The sequence below is a fragment of the Dicentrarchus labrax genome, unplaced genomic scaffold (genome assembly GCF_905237075.1).
Source record: "Dicentrarchus labrax unplaced genomic scaffold, dlabrax2021, whole genome shotgun sequence".
Taxonomy (NCBI): Eukaryota; Metazoa; Chordata; class Actinopteri; family Moronidae; genus Dicentrarchus; species Dicentrarchus labrax.
The window spans coordinates 6,047,010-6,067,986 of NW_026136723.1; the positions used below are offsets into that span (position 1 = coordinate 6,047,010).

A 20,977-nucleotide genomic window follows, 5' to 3' on the forward strand; every position below is an offset into this window, starting at 1 on the left:
ATGTACAGTCAGTATCAGTGGGGGTGCAGGAGCAGTACTCACCAACAGGCGAGGGTGTACTGCCGCTGCTGGATGGCTGCTGGATCTGTAGCCTCTGTGGTGATGGTGGCGGCAGCTGAGGCAGTGAGCTGATGATCGACGGGAACAGGAAAGGATACACTCCGGGTGTGTAGCGCCTCATCTGGACCAGCGGAGGACTGCTGCGGGGCTGGGTGCGGCTGGCGGTCTTCATCACAGGGATGGGCCGTGGGTGCACTGAGCACTGAGCGAGCTGAGGCTTGGCGAAGCTGGGAGGCCATCGGGTGAACCCTGGCTGCAGTTAATGAGTCTGGAGCAGGTGTGGTACCACCTCAGCACTCCAGAGATGCATGGTGGCGTAGTTTAGTGTCTCCCAGGTCGACTCAGAGGTTTTTTTCAATAACTCTGTAACACAGACACACATTAACTATGAGCTAAATCTCTGTAACTCAACCAACAGATAACTGATTCTGTACATACTCATGAAAACTATCCTAGATGCTATCAGGAGAAACCCATGGGAATTATCTTGGTATAAGAAGGTGTAGCACTGTCAATTTGTATTTGTCTATTGCTCTTTTCCTGTCCTCTCATTGGCTCGTCTGAAATCTGGCCATTGGATCACTGTCTTTTAACCTGTTTATGTGTTGTTTGGTTCGTTGGTCAACCACTTTGGTCCTGACTCAAATATTTTAAAAAACATGCGACAGATTGCCATAAAATCTTGTACATTACGGATGAAGTGAAATGCCTTCAGTGACTTCATGACCTTTTTTCAGGTGCCACTATCACTGTAGGTACCACTACTGGACATGCAGGTTCTGCGGTCAAGATAGTAAATATGCAACATGCAGTTAAACTTTCAGAATAAAGCTTGCTTAATTATCGTTGTGAAACAGTCACACCTTAGTTAGGTTCAGACACAAAAACTACATGGTGGGGACTAGATACAACAACCTGATGTAACTTAAGTATGTTACATACTTGACACAAGAAATCAGAAGAAAACACTAGATGGATATCTATAGTGTCATATTTTGAAGCGAAGTGCCACTGACTGAGCAGAATTATTAGACAATGAACAGTATTTGACAACTTAGGAGTAAGACCAGGTTGGGCTTGGCAGAATGGTGGTAGACATTATTAGATGTTGGAAACCTCAGTTCACTTTTCAGCGACACCAAATATTTAGTGGCATTGAGGATCGTAGCTCTATATCTTAAGAACAGCCTTGTTAAAAATGTATTTATTTATGAAGGTCACAACATGTCCTTCCTTATGGAGATGATTTTATTTGTTAAGACAGCAAGATGAAAATGGTGTCTTTTCATTTGAATGATTTCCTTCAAGCACCTTTGGATTGCCTGGTTGGTTGTAAACACATCAGTTCAACAAGCACTTGACCTTCCTGCAAACAAAACTTCAGCTCTGTAAAGTAACACTAAGATCTTGGTTATGTTGCTGGAACAGATAATTCCTAGGATTCAAGGGTTTCCCCAAGATATTCCCTGAATTGTCCTCATAAATCAGCTGCAGTTTCCATCACGTCAGGGTAGCTGCTGTCTGACTTGGGGTGCCGATGAAGATGAGCAGGGTGGAGCTGCGATCAGTCCTCTCTGCTGAATTCTGTTTAACAGAGTTATAAACTGCTACGATATAATGGTGCTCATAATGCTTTAATCTGCAGTCAGAGGGTCATAAAAGTGATCTGTAACCACACTTTGTAATTAACAACCACTAGATAGCGTCATGCTGGTGTGCTGCATGCCGCTGAGGAAAGTAGAGCCAGAGGAGAGGTGAGAGTAGAGAAAAGGACTGGGACATGGTATTAAAATATGATCTGTATCTGTGTGCCATGCTCATAGCATGGACTGTGACTTGAATGAGCTGAGAATTGCTGGCCCACTCTGAAGACTCAGATTCATGAATTAGACAGGTGAACATAAAGTTGTCCATATAGGGGTTTTAAAGCTGTTTTCCAGTGGGAAGAAATGAGATTGCTGCATTCAAAACCATCATCATGTGCGGAACTTAAACATTATGTAACTTTTCTACCTTAAAGTAGCAGCTTCCGAATCCAGGGCTAGGTTCAGACTGCACACCAAAGTGACCCAAATCTGACTTTGTGTGAACAGTGTGAACAGTCCAAATCACATGGAATCGGATCTTTTCAATTCTGATGTGTCAGATTGAGATTGGTTGTTTTTAAAAAAGACTTTTGTTAAAAGGACTTCAGGACTCAGGATAAACTGACCTGTTCACACTGAAATCTGATATGGGCCACATTTAAAAAAATAATGTGAACAGCCAAACAAAAAAATCAGATCAGAGCAATAAATCAGAATTTAACTTTACAGAGTGAACATGGCCTTTGATGCTACAATGAATTGTAATAGGGTGACTGGTGCCTCTGTCATTCCCACTCTGTGCCCCACACGCCTGTTCTCACACTTTGTAACTTTTGGCTCCTAGTCTTGATCAAAAATCTGTTCTCAACCAACAAGTGTCATCCACGCTTGATATAATGGAGCTTGAGTGTAATCTTAATTGGATAACTGATCAATATTAGATTTTACGTCTTGTCCTTGGGAGACTTATTGTACTGTACACACTGAAGGAGTTTTTTTGTTTTTTTTGTTGCCACATTGACCCTTACAGTCAAACATTAGCTGTTGATATGAATATTATTCTCACTGCTTCCTGTGTGCACAGAGTCATCCAGGGTTAGGGGCGGGGGGGTTGTCTGGTGTCTCAATAACAGGTTGAAGCAGTGGGAGATAAGAGATGCTACAGCTTCCAGTGGGAGGAGAGTTGCTGCGTGTTTGGCTCCAGCAGTTTTATCTCCCTTAGGGTTCCCTGCTGTCATACACACATTACTGCAACAGTTTAATCAAGAGGGACAGAGGAAGCACACACATTCAGCAAGTTCTACTTGGGAAGTCTTGAAACTTTTGCTTTCAGAAAAGAGTGAACAGCAGAGGTGTAAGTCACACGTGCATTTCTCAAGCCTTCCCAAGTCTCAAGTCCCAAGTCACTGTGGCGAGAATCAAGCAAGTCAAGTCATTGTCAAACAAGTCAATCATACAAAACTGTGATGATGTAGCCCAGTCCACATTAAAATCTGTTAGAAGTTTTGTTTTATTTTCAACATTAATGAAAACTGTGGAATGTTTGAACAACAATTGAGAATGGAGCGCAAGATTCATCATAGCGACTTACTACTGCTACACGGTAGTTACTTCTCCTATACAGGAATCCGGGGAAGTACTGGAAGTAAACAAGTTGCCATTACAGCAGTGGCAATGTGAATAAATGCAAGTACTAAGAAGTGTAGTAGAATTTCCTGCTTTTCCCTTTACTTTCTATGTAACACTGAATCTTACGGTGATGTCTACAATATTGGGAAGAACCTGTGCAAGAACCTGTGTCTATAATATTGGGAAGAACCTGCGCTCCAACAATAGTGGCAAACTTCAACAAATGCACAACACACAAACCTTTTTTTTTATTGATATTCACAGCTGGAGAGAGACAGGAAAGGGCGGCAGAGAGAGAGTATGACACGCAGCAAAGGGCCACAAGTCAGATTCGAACCTCGGCCGCTGCAGCAAGGAGTCAGCCTCGGTACATGGGAGACCAGCTCTACCAACTGAGCTAACCGGGCACCCAACACACAAACCTTTACTTCATGAACAATGACCCTGTCTGAGACCGTACACTTTACATAGATTCCCTGGGCATAGAGAGGACCAAGATGTCCACATGGCAGCTGTACAGCCCAGTTTATATACGTCTATAGCTGGTAAAAGTTAGTGTGTGAGCTTTAATCTTTAAAATATGATCCCAATGGATTCCGATTTAAAGTAGAAAAACCTTTCAGTGACAAGGTAGGAGCTGTAATGGGTGAGCTATAATATAACCCCTATCAGAGAAATCAAGTGATTTTGCAGAGAAAAAAAAATCTTTTAGCGAAAAGGTAGAAGCTGTAATCACTTTTTGGCAAGTGCAAAATTGCATTTTATGGCTTGTACTGGCCTTTAAAGGTATTTCAAGTGGTCAAAGTTAGTATGTGACGTATACTCTTTAAAATGTAATCCTCATGAAATTAATCAAGTCATTTTGAGGCAGGAAAAACATTTCAGTGATAAGGTAGGAGCAGTAATCACGTTTTGGCAAGTGGATTTTATGGGGTTGTATTGGCCAATTGGTATTGGTAAATTATTTCAACTGGTAAAAAAATGACTGGATTGGTCATAATCTGGGGCATAGCAGGCATAATAATTCAGGGTCATAAGGACAATAGCAAAAAGAATCTTTATTTTATATATATATATATATATATATATATATATATATATATTACCAATTAACAAATCATGTTAATTAAAGCCCGTTCCAAATATATTCTTAAACAAGGCTATGAGACATACCAAACACACATAGAAACAAATACCCAAGACATACCTTTACTATTACTACAGACATAATGTTATGTAAATTTGCACTATGACTGTGACCAATCTAGCGACATTATGGCGGTTCAACAAAGCAGTCTCCATAGAAAGAGGGAGCTACATCTGTAGATATATAAAACTCATTCTAAGGAAACAAAAACACAACCATTGTTTTTTTCAGGTGATTTCTGCCAATAGATCCTCCTAAATGTTACACGGTGACTATTGGTTAATATTGAGGAATGCGTGCAAACACAGTTTTTTTGTTAACATTGATTAGACAGATACATTTAGAGATGTAAGAGGGAGTAAACATACAGACACACAACAAATCCATGGAACACTTTTCACAAAATTTGTTCTGGATAAAAGCTTCAATTAATAGAGACCACGAAAGGAAAAGCACTCACAGAGCCAAGTTTGTGTTGTGCGTCTTATGTACTTGTAGTGCAGTCATGGCAATGCTGTGCAGTTCTCAGCAAGAAAACAGCCTCTCCAGTCCAAGAACACACAGTACCATTGTAAAGGCATAATTCCTAATCGCTGCAGAAAGTAGTAAGTGCTTTTTTGCAGAGATGAGCCACATAGATGCACGTCATCTGTTCCTGGTACCTGTCTGTTTAGAGTATTATTTCTCCAGCAGAATCAATTATTTAGCCAAAATGTTCTAAGTTATCCAATTAACAGAAAGTCAGTGGCATTATAAAAGTCCTGCTATACCTTTAAATAACAGTCCAGATACCTAGCTCCAAATGTATACTTAATACACACTGGGACTTCATAACAATACACATGGTAAGGTAAACAGTGCTGCTCTAATGATTTTAAATGTCAAAGAGAATGGAAGTGGAGAGGAGGAAGACAGCTACTTGTGGGAATTACTGTGTTTATACTGCAACATAACTTTCTACAGTCTGCTGTTATTCACACTGTGTCTTCTGCAGACGCATCCTTGGTCTTACGACTTCTAAACAATCTCCTTTAAGAAACTTTCTTCCTTCATTGTGGTGAGAAACAAGATGCGACGCGATGCAAGAATAATTCATGAGGCTTAATTTAGAAATGTAGCTCCTGCCGCCGTAGCGGATAGAAACCTGATAACAGCGCAGCCACAGAGCACGGGCTGAATAAATATAGAAGGCATTAAAAACAAGGAGTTAGTGTGTTGCTATTTGATGGAGAAATTACAGTGAGATTTTTTTTAGTCCAGCTTGGCGTGGACTTCTGTGTTGCAGCATAAGAACTGATATTACAGTGATTTATGGAGTATAATGATGAAGTTGATTGATTACAGGTTTTCTATGCGAACGGAAACTGAATGGATTGGAATGATCCATTTTAATCTGATAACATACAGAAATACATACGTTAATCTGAAACATTCATTTTTAATAAAGTCACTGATATAGGTTTCTATTCCTAGACATTTTTGTGCACAGCATTGCAGCTAAATACTGTACCCTTTATACCCTGTGCAGAATATATACTGTATGCAATTTTAAGCTGTTCATATCATATAAAGGCTATCATATACTTAAGTAATGCTAAACCTACCTTGGCAGTCAGGTTTTTAACTAAGGGTTTTTAGATAATATGTACTGTATTTTGTCGTAAAAACGTATTGTTAATTAATTCTGTCAGTAAAGATTTACCGATACGAGTTTTAACGTTATAGATGCGACTACATCAGTACATGATGGATCTAAATGTACCGCTAACTCGGCAGAAATTTAATTCATCTAAATATTTAAATATATAGATTTTAACTGCTGCCTGTTAAATGCAATACAGAAAATGCATGCAAGCGGTAATGATTCTGAATGTGTCAGAACAACCAGTAAGGAGACTGAACATTTAGTTCATATATTACAACACAGTGTAACATCACAGACACTCCCGAAAACATGGAATAAACGACTTTCAACTTCACTGAAACAAGTACTGGCGGACTTATCGTTACAATGTTTGTTTCATCCTCTCCTGTCCCTGCCTGAACCTGCCATGTCTTCCATCCCAAAATCCGAGTCCTGGTCAGAGCTGCTGTAAATCAGTTGGCCTCTGATGGTCTTGGAGGCTGTGAGCCCGGTTTCATTGAGCGATCACCTGGCAGCAGTATTCGAACAAATAAATAACTAGAAACTTTTGATTAACCATTATCAATTTCAGGCTTAACTCAATAACTTCCAGTTTAAGCACCACCCACGTCGGGTTTAACACTAGCCCATTCTGAGTACGGATACGGACAGAGATAGGATGCAGATACAAATAATGGTATAATCACTCATCTATTTGATATTGATATCATTAGTGTATTTAGTGTAAAATGGATAATGGCTATTTAGACTGTACCAGTTCAGAGCCAACTGGTCTTTTGTCAGAGGTTTTTCCAGCTGGTTCGGAACTGGATGAGGAAGTAGACCAAGCTCTGCACACTGGCATCAAACAAACAACAGGCTACTCATCAGCAAAAACGACCTTGGTCCCATTTCCTCACATCTGTATCTGCGCAGTGTTTATCTATGTTCCTCAGACCTCTTGTTTCTCTCTTCCCATTCAGTTTAGCAGCTCTTGGCTCCCCGTGATAGATGGCGGTTCCCCCGATGGCGACCCCTGGCATCTGTATCGCAGCCAGAACGGGCCAAGTGGTGCTAACATGCCTCAGAGAAAGGTCAATAGACCTGAATGGCAATACAGGTATCGACAGTGTCATCCATCAGAGGCTGGAGGGGCTCGACAACGCCATGACGACAATTGATTGTACATCAGTCACTCCGGGATCAATTGCAAAATCATTTCTGCATCATTTTCAGGTGCAGGGAAATCAAAGCGAGCAGCCTTAAGGGACAAGATATATGACAGGCTCTCACCTAATCAGACAAACTGCACAAACACATTAGCTTCATTATACATACAGGAGCTATGATTTCCCCCCTTACTCGATGTGCATTATTCATTATGCTACATGAAGGGACCTTCTTCAGTGTGGGAGACACGCGGGGGAGCTGGGCGTTTCATGTTGAGCATGGAGCTGCTCCAGCTGCGAATCTTGGGACCCATTCCAGGTATCAGGAGTTATGAAGACACCACAGTACAACTCCATTCATTAATTCACATGCACCCATAGTCACACGCAGGCACAAGCACAAAGACATGTGCACATGAAACAGTTCACACACACACACAGAAAATATCCAAACTGTTTGTATCTCACACTGTACTGTAAGTCTTTCTTTGGACAACTCCTTTTACAGAAACAAAAGGCAAACCAGGTTGGTACAACGATCAGTGATGGAGATCAAAACAAGAAAAGAGCTAATTAGCTCAACAGTGAGTCAATTTCCATAAGGACTGCATATTAAAATGACCAACTTTACAGCAGAAATAAACTGTAGTGTTCACAGCCTGGAACAAAAAACGGTTTTGGCCTCTATAGCTCATTCCTCCATTAATGTCACACAAAATCGGTGGTATGGCCCTTTAAATGCTGGAGAGGGATATGTTTTGCAGTGAGCTCACATTCACAAATACAGATATACCTGTCTGACAGTCCAACAGGCTCAGAGATGTGTCCAACCTGAGACTGTTCCTCTGGGTGTTATTATCTCCACACAGAGGCACACTGGGAAAATGTCTAAAAGCTGCTTCTAATCATGCTAAGCGTGACCAACCAATCCTGGCCACCGTCTCCTCAGGACACACATGTACAGACGTATGGCTGTGATGATAACTTCTGAAGGATATACTGTTACAAGAAGCCATTTAGTCCTCTCTCTATCTTCTCCAGCAGGTACCATATGTACTGAATGCTGTATAGTACCAGGGCTACAGAAAGACACAAACACTAACAGAAATGGAGCACAAGCAGATTAGAGGCAAGAGGAGTTCTAGGACACATTAGGACGTTGGATTTAGTATAATTCTGTCATTTAATGTACTAGGCTATATGTATGTTTTTTACTAGCTTTTCTCAGTCTTCATTGGCAGTTTACTCAGTTGTCATAGAGATGGCTCAGTTGTCATCATCACATCTCAAGAATTCTGTTGGTAGATTGAGTTGTTGAACGTAAAGAATTCCTTTACAGTTACACCACAAAAAATCAGTTAGGGTTAGCTGAGACAGGTTGATGCTTAGACTGTTATTACATTTACACAAATGGCAGAAGTTCAGAAAGACTGACCTCATTTTGTTCCAATAGCCAATCCAACAGCTTGTCAGGCACAATCTTTTCCTAAACCTAACCAAGCTGTGATGTCAGCAAGCTTTATTTTGAAAGTGTAACTGGACCCTGCATATTGACACTGCCACACCTAGGCGAGCTAAAAACTGACTTTGACACGGTGGACCAGCGTGTGTATTATGCACTTTGGTGTGATACTGGGTTGGTAGCCCATTAGGTTAATATTAATATACTATATATGTTTTTATTTATTTTTAAACAACTAATAAACAAAGCAGGCTATAAAATAGCCTAACAAACCCTCTGTAACCTGTTTTGGTCTTGTAGCTGTCTAGAGGGAATTCATTTAAAAGTGTCCCTCAGTGTTTGTTGCTTCAGTGCAGCCTTAGAGTTACCTGAATGAACTGGATTCTCGTGACATCCCTAGTAAGGATAGTATTCACTTTTAGACTAGTTCTGGATTGTTAGGGATAGTCTGTTTATTTGGCCCCAACAGACAGAATAGGCTGCTGACCGCATAGGCATTACCTACAAATAGTCAACAAAGTATGCACTGACAATGAACTGCATCAAGTTTTTAATAAAGCTGAAACATCTTCAATGTATGTAATCACCTTTTTGTCAGTTCATGCCACCCAGTACCATCACGTGTCTTTCCTTGACTTTTTATGCAGTTATGGCGCCTCTAAATTGTGCTTTGCATTCGTCTTTAACACATCTTTTCAAACCCGAGCAAACTGGATGATATTCAACCATCTTTTTTTAACCTATTGTGAATTCACAAAACATTAGTAATGATATACTGAAGTGAAAATGTAGTTTTAACTATGAAAATGAGCACCAAAATAAAGGCTCATGGTACAGGACATTTGCATAAATATGTTTTTTAGATTTCCCAGCAAATGGAATACACTACAGTACACAATACATAATGGACCAAGTTTAAATCTGAAGAAAGAAAAGCTCAGGCCAATCTTAAACTGCTTCAGTGCACCAAATATGGATTACAGCTTTTAGCAATCCCCTTCCATACAGCCTGTCAGCCTTATCACTGCTTAGCTTTGGCACAGAATGGAAGTGGTATTCAAGAAGATACACTAACTGCTAATCATGACATATATTTTCCAGCTTGAGCTCAAAAGAAAACATGCTTTATGTAATATGTGATTTTATCATCAGTGTCAACATAACTAGAGAAATATGCTCCCTTTCTTCAGCGACAAGCGGCTGACAGACAAACAGTGCTTCCATCAGGACACTGACGTCTAATATGCTGAGCATTATATTTCTCATTTCATCTGGGGCCAAAGCACTGGGTCATTATATAATGGTGTAATTAGTGCTGTTTGGTATAAAAACAGGCTCAGGAAAGCACAGTGCCTGATAAGATGCCAATAAAGAGGCGCAGCGTGTTAACACCAGCTCTGAGGGACATAAGCCCCCTTTTAGATTCAAAGAGAAACACTTAAAGACCAGCCATCACAGCTACATCCTCTACTGTTTTCATAAACTCGCAGCCACCCCGAACTGTCTGTCTCCTCGCTGAGCCTGGAGCCGAGCCAGGCACAATATTGTTTCATTTCTCACAGAGGCTCCAGAGGAAAGAGGCCTTTTCTCCTCCTGCCTCACACTCACAGATCCACAAACTCAGCTCTTTATCTCAGCTTCATGCAGACCTAACAGCAAAAAAAACTTATTTCACATCCACATTGGGCTTTGCTTGTTTTCTGTCATCACTGAGTATGTATGCTCAAGTTAGGAGTGCCACGTTTGAACCCCGAGGCAGTCAACCAGCTCGGCTCATCACCTTGTTTGTACGAGCTGTGCTGGCAACGGTCGCCAGGCTCTGTCTTTTGTTTCCTGTTCCCCCGTCAGCATCCTGTTGTCTGCTTTGCATGGAATAGCCTTGTCCTCAATAGCGCTGTTGTCCTGATTAAGCTCCATCCGTCCAATTAGCTCTGCTTGCTCATGAGCTCGAGCAAAACGTTCTCAAGTCTGAGAAACTGTTTCGGTAACACTTCACTTGAGGAGCGTGGTGATGCATTACAAGTAGATTATGGATCCAGCTGAAGAGGTAAAACCTGTTATAATTCTGGCCTCTAGTCCCTAAAAACATTAGTCAAAATCTATGCCAAACCCCAGGACTCACCCCAAAAGCCACAAGGCAACGTCCCGTTCACCTCACACTTTCCATCCCCCCAGACTATGAAGAATAGCGAGTATGCACCTAAGAGTAACAGTAGAAGAAATATAACCTCTACTACTTGTAAGCTAGCAGTTTACATTGTTGATCAGTGATACAGTATATTTGGAGTTTGTGACAAATTTACAACTTCACTACCACACATTGATATCCCCTGTTCTGTCACTCTCCACTCTGCTACCTCGTTCAGAAAGCATTTTATGGATGTGTGAAAGGGCTGTGTCTGAGCTAAACCAGGGTGTTAAGTTGCTCTTGAAAGGTCCAGTGTGTAAAGTTAGGGGGACCTATTGGCAGAAATGGAACATAATATTCATAGGTATGTTTTCATTAGTGTATAATAGTCTTTCAACAATTCAAGCCCTCCAAAGTAAACGATAAAATTGATAATTTGTCAATGCCCTCAAAAATGAGAGTGTTGGGGTGGCCTCAGGGTTGAGGCACCGACCATGAACCACAAAGTCCCCAGTTCCTGTCCAGCTGGGAACTTTTTTTGCATGTCGTGCCCCATCTCTCTCCTATTTCCCTGTCATCTCTAAACTGTCAGCTATCTAATAAAGACATAAAATGTCATAAAACATTTTTAAAAAATTCTGATCTAGCCTTTCAAAAGATATGGTTAAAGGGGAACTCTACCGATGGTACACCATAAATCACAAGTCTGTTGTATAAAGTTGTGTAAAGCCTTTAATGTCTGCAGAGGGAGTTGTGTGAAATCTGATGAATTTCCTCAAGTGATGTCACTTGAGGCGGCACCAGTTTAATCTGTATAAACAGATATCTGCATATGAATGCAGAATCTGTAGGTAAGGGACGAAGATCGGCTGTAGTGTTGACCAATCACATTTGAGCAGGCTTTGGTTGCATACAGGAAAACTGTCTGTTGGGGGAGTGAAAGAGGCAGAACTCAATGCAATATTGGAACTGATGGGCTATCATTGGATGTCGATTTAGCTTTTTGTTAGCTTTTTAACAATGATTATCTGCAAAGTATGTATAGATTTATTTATAGAAATGAGCAAAAATGTGTCTTTCTCGTCTTTCCTGTGTATCAAGTTTATAATGGGACTGCCGAGGAAGATATCCGCTGGTTATATCAGAAGCCCCCAAAACACTGGCCGTTGCACCAAGAGGCTAAATCTGGTTTGACAGTTAAGGCGTGGATGCATGGTTATATCATACATCACAGTGCAGGTGGAGTTTCATGTAGTAAATATTTAGCATTTAACACTGCTGTAAAGTCAGGAGCTCAGCAAGTTATTGTTATTGTCAAGGCTTTCCCTTTCTCTGGTTCTCTATTAACATGCTCACAATGGGTCTCTGTAAATCTCAACAATACACACACCCGCAAGGCTGTGCCACCTCTGTACAAGATGTTCTGCATCTTCGTGGTCTCAGAGAACAATTTGGACTTGTACTGAAGTGTTCCAGTTCTCACTACTTTCTCATTACCTAAACCAAGGTGAACATGGAGGGCCCTTTCCAAACTGACAATAGCTATACTGAGACTTTACAAACATTTAGCAAATAAGGAAAAATATCACGACACAACATTTTTGTACTTGTTTGATTATTGGCTCATAGCATAAAGATTGGCACAGGCTCAAGAGTAACAGAAAAGGGCTTAAAAGACAACATGTGCCATCAGTCAAAATGGAAGCAATGACAACAATAATAATAATAATAATAATATTTATAATCATTTGAGATTGAGAACATTTGAGCTGAAATCAAGATCCCTTTTCAGTTGGCCATGGTTAACGTTTGTGGTCGTATAAGGACCAAAGGGACACCTAGATCAGTGGTTCCTAACCTGGCAGTCGGGACCTCCACCTGGAGTCACCAAAGCTTCATGGGGGGTTGTGTGGGATTCTTGACTTTAGGCTCCTCAAGAAAACTTTCAAAATATGCACAGTAGGCCTATATCCCAGCATTTGGTTCACTTCTGTAAATTCTTAAGTAAATTGTCTAATAGAACAATGGCCAAGCATCAGCGACAAGAAAACACTGAACACTTTGTCAAAAAAGAAGTCTAGTAAGTGTGTATGGTTGTTAAAAATGATTTAAAAAATACATTTTACAGACCGAGAAATCTATAAGAAGTTCCTTAAACAGGAAATAATCTGCTTAAAATTCATCCAAATCACTCATTCTACACAAACTTCTTGCAGTTACTGAGTTCACCGTTTGGGTTTGTACACTTTTGAATTTATTATCAAATATCCATAAAATATGTAATTTAAGCAGGTGTCATCAGTTTTTCAAATCATAGAAAAGGGGTCTCTTAAGGAAAAAGGTTGGAAACCACTGACCTAGATATCCGCAATTTGATTCCTATTGTCAAATTATTTGAAGACGGTATGTAAATGTCATCTCGGTCTTACTCCCACGATGTTAAATACTGCTTGCTTCAATACAGCTTGGTCAGCGGCCCTGCGCTTCAAAATATGACACCGTTGGTATCCTTCTAGCATGGAGCCTGGAGCATGGAGGTGGTGTGGTGGATGGATGTCTCAAGCGAACAAAGGACTTTAACCCAGTAGACTGCTGTTCATGTCCCACGTGAAAGCAAGAGTAAACAAAACAAAGTAACGTGTGGAAGTAAACTTACCTAGAATGTTAAACTTAAACTCAACCAAACTGCACCTGTTTCACAACATTAACCACACAAGCTTTATTTTGAAAGTCTAGAAATGTTGCTAGAGGGGTACCTACCGCATCATACTTTAAAGTGGAGGGCCCCTGACCAAGCAAGTTTTGAGTGAGACATGTGTGTAAATTTCCATATTAATAACACAACCTTAATAATAATAATTAAAAAATATATTTTTTCATACTTTTTCTCCATTTTTCATCTCACATAAACACAAACCTGAGATCCCACCTTATTCTTCAGTTAATCCCCTGAAGAATCCACACATAAATACACAAACATCCTTGTTTGTGTTGACTTTCCTTATGGATTATTCTTTCGGATGATTTCTCTCTGTGTGTGAGGCTCTTCTTTTGTTTGCTCCTGACTCACTCTCAGTCCCTGTGGCTGGTTTGACAGTAGCCAGGTTCCTATCCTAATATTTTTATGCAAATTATGATGAATTGAATAAGAAATGCTGAATGGAAAGTGCACATTTAAATTGAAATTTTAGGAAAAGTGTTCAAGTTTGTACAGTTGCTTGAGGCTAAAACATTTATAATGCTAAATTGGAATGGAGACGGATTTGTCAAATATAATGACATACAGAATGTTTGGCAAATTCAGTCTGATGAATAGTTTAGCGGATGTTTACGACAGCTAAAAAGTGGCTTTGGACACAACTTTGCAAACCCTCCCTGTAATGTTACTATTTATAAGTAGATTTCTTTGTTCATCTCTCTGGACTGTGCAAAATATGGCTGTAAAAACACTAACTGCTTCTTGACATGAATGTGTTTTTGACAGTCAGGGAGCTAGTTTAGATTCCTCAAGTCAGTCATATCATTTTTTGTGACATAATGATGCTCATTACGGAGCTTAGACGCTCAGACATCAGGCAGTGGGAAAATAAGGGAAGAAGCCAAGCAAACTATGTTGCCTTCAAAGTCACTCAAAATCATGGTCACAGAGTGGCAGTGAAACAAGCACAGTGTTTTGTGATAAGCTGCATGCAGCTGGGTATTAAATACCCTCACTCAGGATTAGAGGCTGAGAAGTGTGGTGTGGTAAATCTGTGCTTTACTAGCTGAGCTAAACCCCAAATGATGCAGCAGTCAGGCTCAAAGAGCCTTCTACGCTGGATCTAACAGCTGCACGTGTGATGCATACAACACAAAATCATTTTTGGAACCAACCACTAAACTAACCAAGTGCGTAACTTCTTGTATGGTTGTATAATATTCATGCTAATCAAGCATGCTGATGCCACAAGAGCATTGTAAATAGAAAAAAGGCAAAAACAACTTCAAGCAAGTGTAAAATCTGCACATCAGATTACCTTGATGGAAACAGGTATTTAATGAACCAATTTATCAAGAAAATGAAGGAACATAAATATAAATTAGATGAAATGACCAAGAAGTTATTTTGATCTTAAGGGAAGCATGAATGTCTGTGTCAAATTTCATGGCAATCCATGTAATAGTTATTAGGATATTTCAGTCTTGAAAGTGGTGGACCGGCTGACTGACATAGGCAGGTGTCATTTCCCAATTACCAAATCTCAACATCCTGTTGGGAAGTTACATTTAGGGGCTGATCAGACAGACTGTCACACAGCTGTTTTTACCCACAAAGCTTTAATGCATGGTGCAGCGAATGGCCTGACCAGGCTCCTGAAAAGGCCAGGCCTGGTTGCAACCGTATACACCCCATGGTTACACTATTACAACTAGTCAACAAATGTGACTGAGTTTGGTTACTGCCCCTATGTCTACAGCAAGAGTATTCTCTGTAACATAGAAGAGGCCAGTCAGAACATGGATTCACCTCAAACATCAGGGCCTGTTACACCACTTATACATGCTGCATCAGCAGAGCATTCTTTACCCTCCATATCTTAACCTACTGTAGGGTGGCCTGGGATTGACATAAATATCGCATTTTGAAGTGTTTTTGTTTTTTCAGCACAAATAATGAATTTCCAGTCCGTGTTGTTTCCACATGAACAGGCTCCAAAACCTATATTTAAAACTACATTTGTGTTCAGGTGAAGGACAAAGGTTTCCAGATACAAAAGCCCCGGCATGATGACAGCACTTGGGAGGATGATGGAGTAGAGAAAAGTTGCTGTGTTGGAGCAGAGGTCCAACACAAATATTTAGTAAGGAAATGTCTCATGGAATATAATAATAGTGCTCTGTCATATTTTGGCTCAGGAGCAAGGCTCTTTTGCCTTTCCATCGGAAATGTTTCTTCCATCACTGAGCGATTGAAAGTGGAAGTAGGCCGGGGGGGTTAATCGGTGTGTCTGGAAAGTTTTTACTTTGAAGCAGAGAATAGATCCTGGATTTTAGCAGGAAATTTAGTGCAGGAAAATGTAGTGAGTGTAATTATGGCACTGCTTTAATAGAACCACATAGACGCTAATGGAGTTAGCACATTGGTTACCTAACCCAGTATGTGATGAGAAAACATCATTTTTGTGTCCTCTAAAGATAATTATGTGCATATCAAGGCTTAAACACATTCAGAAGATTTCTTGTCAAAGCAGTTTCTAACCAGCACAGGTCAGAGCAACAACCTGTCTTCTGCTGCAGCTTGTGGAAAATCCACTTGAAGCAGCAGAAAGGAGAGGCTCACTGGGGTTGGAAAACCAAGAGACTGTAAGTCCACTAAAACCTTACAACAGCAGGATGAAGTGACTCTGCTGGACCAACAGAAAACGTAAACATTTCAAATAGTGTGCAGTGCATACGCCAAAGTCCGATGTTGCGTACCGGTGATTCACCAATCCTTTACCTTAACTTGTGTGGAGAGCACATACCACCTTGCGTGACGTGGTTAACGTTGTGAAACAGTTGCAGTGTGGTTAGATTTAGGCACCAAAACTTCTTGGTTAGGTGTAGGAAAAAGATTATGATTTGGGTTCAAATAAGTATGATAATACCGCTGCACCCTGATAGTCGACGTACTTTTTATTAGTCTGATATTCGTAGAAAAACAAACATCAAATTCCATTCAGGAGCTATACCTTGTTACCCGTATCAGGATATTGTTGCAACACAGACCTTTACTCTGGTAACAACTATGCACTGTCGCATAAGCTAACTGTACTAGCTTCTGCCACCAGCTAGTTAGCGGTCCAAACTCTCTGTACCCGGACCGGGAGCTGGAAGGACAGGAGGAGTTTAAACACTAGTGTAGGAGCAGGGGGCCCAGCAGGGAATACTACCAAAGAGCGGGTCCGGAACAACCGATCAACTGACCAGTACTCTGACTCTGGGGAAGAGGAGCGAGATTGTAGCGATTTAATTTGTTACCGCATTTAACAGGCAGCTGTTAAAATCTAGATTTTTAAATAATTTAATTATTATCATAAACTTGCAACAACTAGTTGACTATTGACTTTATCTAACTGCTACTGGTCGACCAAGAAAATCTTTAGTCGGGGCAGCCCTAATAACATCATCACAATAAACATCAGGGTGGATGATGGATCATCAGTCACTCTGTTCTTACCGACTGACTGACTCTGATCCAACTTCCATCCAGATTAGGTTGCCAAGATGCTACACAGAACAATTAAGGTCTGTTGTGCCCCCAGTGTCCTGAGTTATGTCCTGGGTTGTTTTCAACATAATAAGTCTCATTTTATATGTATTTTTATATTCTATTTGCCTTTGTTCATTTTAAAGGACCAGTGTGTAGGACTTAGTGCCATCTAGCAGTGCAGATTGCAACTAAGTGAATACCACTTAAGAGAAACAGTTTATTTATTGTATTATTGGTCCTGTTTTTAGGTGCATCAATTATGGCTGACTTTATATTTAGCCTATTTATTAATTGATTGATTCCATTAATATATTGTAAATTTAAATTTAGTTGCGAGACCGACTCCTAATCTATTGCCCTCTTGGAACATAGAGTATGTGTTAGTTAATTTAATGAAAATTTAGGAAGTCGTTCTGATGCTCTCAGCTTCAACAGTGCATGTTGGGTCACATTTAATCAGGCTACGAGCTAGCGGAGACTTTCCGAGATTACTTTTTAATTATGATATGCCTTTTGGGAGTTCTTTTTTCTTCAATACTGTAGTCATCACCTGTCCACAGAGAAAAGTGTCACATCAGAACTGGATTATGAGCAGCCACTTTCTGTCACACAGCATATTGTCAGATTTTTGCTGCTGGGGAAACATAAGCCTATTTTGGACTCCAGATGTAAGTCAGTGTTGTGTCTTTGGGCTAGCAGAGAATGAGCAGTGAGTTTGACAGCTTACAGTGCAGTACTCCTCAATGGAAATTGTGATTCAAAAATGATCATTCCCAATAAATGTGAATCATATCGCAAACAATATCTGGCAAAATAATTGCAATATGACTTTTTTCCCATTTAGTGCAGCACTACATGCTAACACACTAAACAAAGATAATGAACATTATAAACCTGACCTGCTGAACATCAGCATGTTTACCATTCATTGTAAACATGTTAGCATACTGGCATCAGCATTCAGCTGAGGACCACCTCACAGAGATACCATCATGGCAGACCGAAGAAGAAGAAGCGTGTTCAGACAATACAAAGCACATTTTCCACTGTCAATTTTTCAAAAAATCTAGTTTGAATAAATTTGAAATCCCATGCAATTTTTTCGAATGAATTTGAAAAGAAATCTCTCAAAACACATGGTACAACTGTATGACACCACACAGGAAAACACAACATAAAGACTAGTGGTTGACCGATATGGGTTCTTCAATGGCCCGTGCCGATATTTAGAGAGCAGGGCTGCCGATGGCTGATAATGCAGATATCAAAACAAAGAAAAGTCATGCATAATTCTATTCTACACTAAAAGAAATTCAGGTATAGGAAGGATGCATGACAGTTCTAGTTCAGAGACAAATTTCTCTCGCCAGAGTAAAAACACGCAGAGTGTTCTATAATTTCCTCACTTGAAGGTCTCATGCTGACGACCTCTGATGAGAAAAATTAAACCTCAACACCGACTGTATGCTGAATTACCACAGAACAGCTCATGTAATGACATCGGAGTGACTTCTTTGTTGTAAAATGGTTAACGGTTGAATTTACGTCAGAGACTTACTGATCATCAGCGTCACACAGTAATGACATTAGCTGCTGGTTTTGTCTCGTGCCGTACAGTACGTGGCGCTCAGCACATCAGTCAGGTCAAATGAAAAGCTTCCGAATAATCTGCACGAGCACATGAACACACCCTGCTCACATTTACACAGATGTCACGCTCTTAAAGTAAATATCTGCAGGATATCCAGTCTGAGGAGAACTCATTAGAATATTTTTGTCATTTTATGATAATTCAAATTTTTTTTTGCGAGTGTGTTGACTCATTTTCATGCTTCATTTATGAGTTGAAAACTGCCAGCAAAGCTGCTGTAAATCCTTTCATTCTGTCAGCGAGTGACTCACACTGACTCGACAACACACTTCATTTGGTGATCATCCTGGCCATCATTATAGGCCAAACAAACAAACGCCACAGAGTAATGGATTAGATATGCAGCGAAAACTGGGCCAAGCAGGGCGGGTGGAGTTTCTGTTTGAGTGCACGAAGGGTGGGGAAGTGAAGTGGCGGGGGGTTGAGAGATCCTGTGATGTGGCATAACTGTGGTAGAAAAAATTCCTTTGAAGGTGTCAGAGCATGGACAAATTAGAAACGAAGACAACTCCATCCCATCCGATTTTATTAGGAGACAAAAGGAACATTAAGTGATGCAGATTAACATCGCGCACGCAGGAGTAATAACCATGATCAAAGATGGAGAAACAGGGCTTTTGGAAACATCTCCGCTTAACTGCGGCTCCTGCATAAAGCTGGGGGTCGTACAGCTGTCACGGCTCCCTCTCTGTCTCCCCGCCGCCGCTTTCCCCCTCTTTTATGTGTTTTTTTCCCCCCACGATCCTCCGATGCCAGAAGCACACAATGCATGCTGGAGCCCTGAGGAATAGTGCATCAGCTCAGCGCCAAAGCGAAAAAACAAAAAAACAACAAGCAGGCGGTGGGAAGGAGATTAACATAACACAGCGGAGAGAAAAGAGCTCCATTCATCAAACATACAGAGTTTGCTGCACTGAAGGAGCAGACAAGCACACTGTACAAGCCGGAGTGAACACTGCATACAGTACAAACACCAAAGTACTCCATATACACTGAGGATGCAGTGGCACCAATATAGGGAAGAAGAAATGCAGGAGATGATGTTAAATGCTGTTTGGGTCATGTTTCCATTTTCTTATGATGAACCCAACAGAGTCAGGTTCCTTGGTCAAATATACACTTTTGGTTTTATAGCGACAAAAAGCAGGCCCACACTTTTCCCATAAGCTACCCTGCTGCCTTAAAAATGTGAGTTAACTGAATTTAGGTAGAATAAAAAATCCAAAGTCATCTTGCAGGAAGGGACTGAATTTGATACTAACCTTCATCATAGTTCATAGTTAGTTATATTTAGACTTCAGTTTGTCATTCTCAAAAACAAGAACAAGGTCCCTGTCCACAGAACAAACAGTATCAAGCTGTTGTCACAGGGCTAAAACTCATCATTTGGTTCGTATAGAACATATTCCTAGCGCCCAAGGTAACATCTTCTTCTTGTTTGGTGTGGCCTGAAATCCAAAACCTAAATATACTCAGTTTACAATGATAAATATCAATGAATCACGTGAAAACTGCAATTCATTTCTATTCAACTTCATCTGATAGGTCTGGAGGCAGAGTTATCAAGTGTCATATCTTCTCATATCTCAAAGATATCCTTAAACCTGGACGGATAAAACCAAAACAAAATTTGTGGCTAGAAGTAAGTGAGAGAGCTTTTTTTTTTTTTAATTTTCAAGAACTAGGTGTGTAGAATTCAGTGGCATCTAGTGGTGAAGTTGCACATTGCAACCAACTGAATACCACTTTCCTTGCAAGCTTGTAGAAAGGTCTTATCTAGAGCCAGTGTTTGGTTTGTTCGTTCTGGGCTACTGTAATAACATGGCGGTTCAACATAGAAGGCAACCCATAGCATGTGTAGATAAAAACAGCTCATTCTAAGGTAACAGAAACGCAAGAATTCTTATTTTCAGGTGAGAAAACATACCTATGAATATTATATTCCATTTTGACGATAAATCCTCCTAAATGTTACACACTGGACCTTTAATGTCAGTTGTGCATTTCTACAGTAAATACATGCCTCTCTTTTCCAGCACTTGAAAATCAGCTGTTCATCATCTTTCAGAGTGTAAAATTACTACCTCAAGGCCCAAATGCAGCAGGCTTTACAGTGTCTAATAGATGAACAACATCTGCAGGTGAAGCGTGCAAATGTTGCTGAAAATAATGCTGCACTGGCACAGGATGAACTAAACAGCATAATGGATCATCATTCTCATTTTTGTCCAAGAAACAGGCGCATGCGGCTCTGCTGTTCGAGCCCAGTGCCTCATAATCCATGTCGTC

At 40.4% G+C, this 20,977-nt stretch overlaps 1 protein-coding gene across 2 annotated transcripts in view; it reads right to left on the reverse strand.

Moving 5' to 3' along the window:
• The window catches only part of LOC127358027 (retinoic acid receptor beta-like), a 201,657-nt gene that overhangs the window by 131,770 nt on the left and 48,910 nt on the right, over positions 1 to 20,977 (reverse strand). The window contains exons 1-2 of one of the 2 annotated variants that reach the window (XM_051390864.1): positions 13,163 to 13,257; positions 43 to 423 (exon numbers count right to left, since the gene is read on the reverse strand). In XM_051390864.1, the coding sequence (XP_051246824.1) occupies positions 43 to 232 (190 nt within the window). In that variant the 5' untranslated portion in view covers positions 233 to 423; positions 13,163 to 13,257. Of the gene's footprint in view, positions 1 to 42; positions 424 to 13,162; positions 13,258 to 20,977 lie in introns of those variants that run through there. The other variant, XM_051390863.1, reaches the window with a different exon arrangement.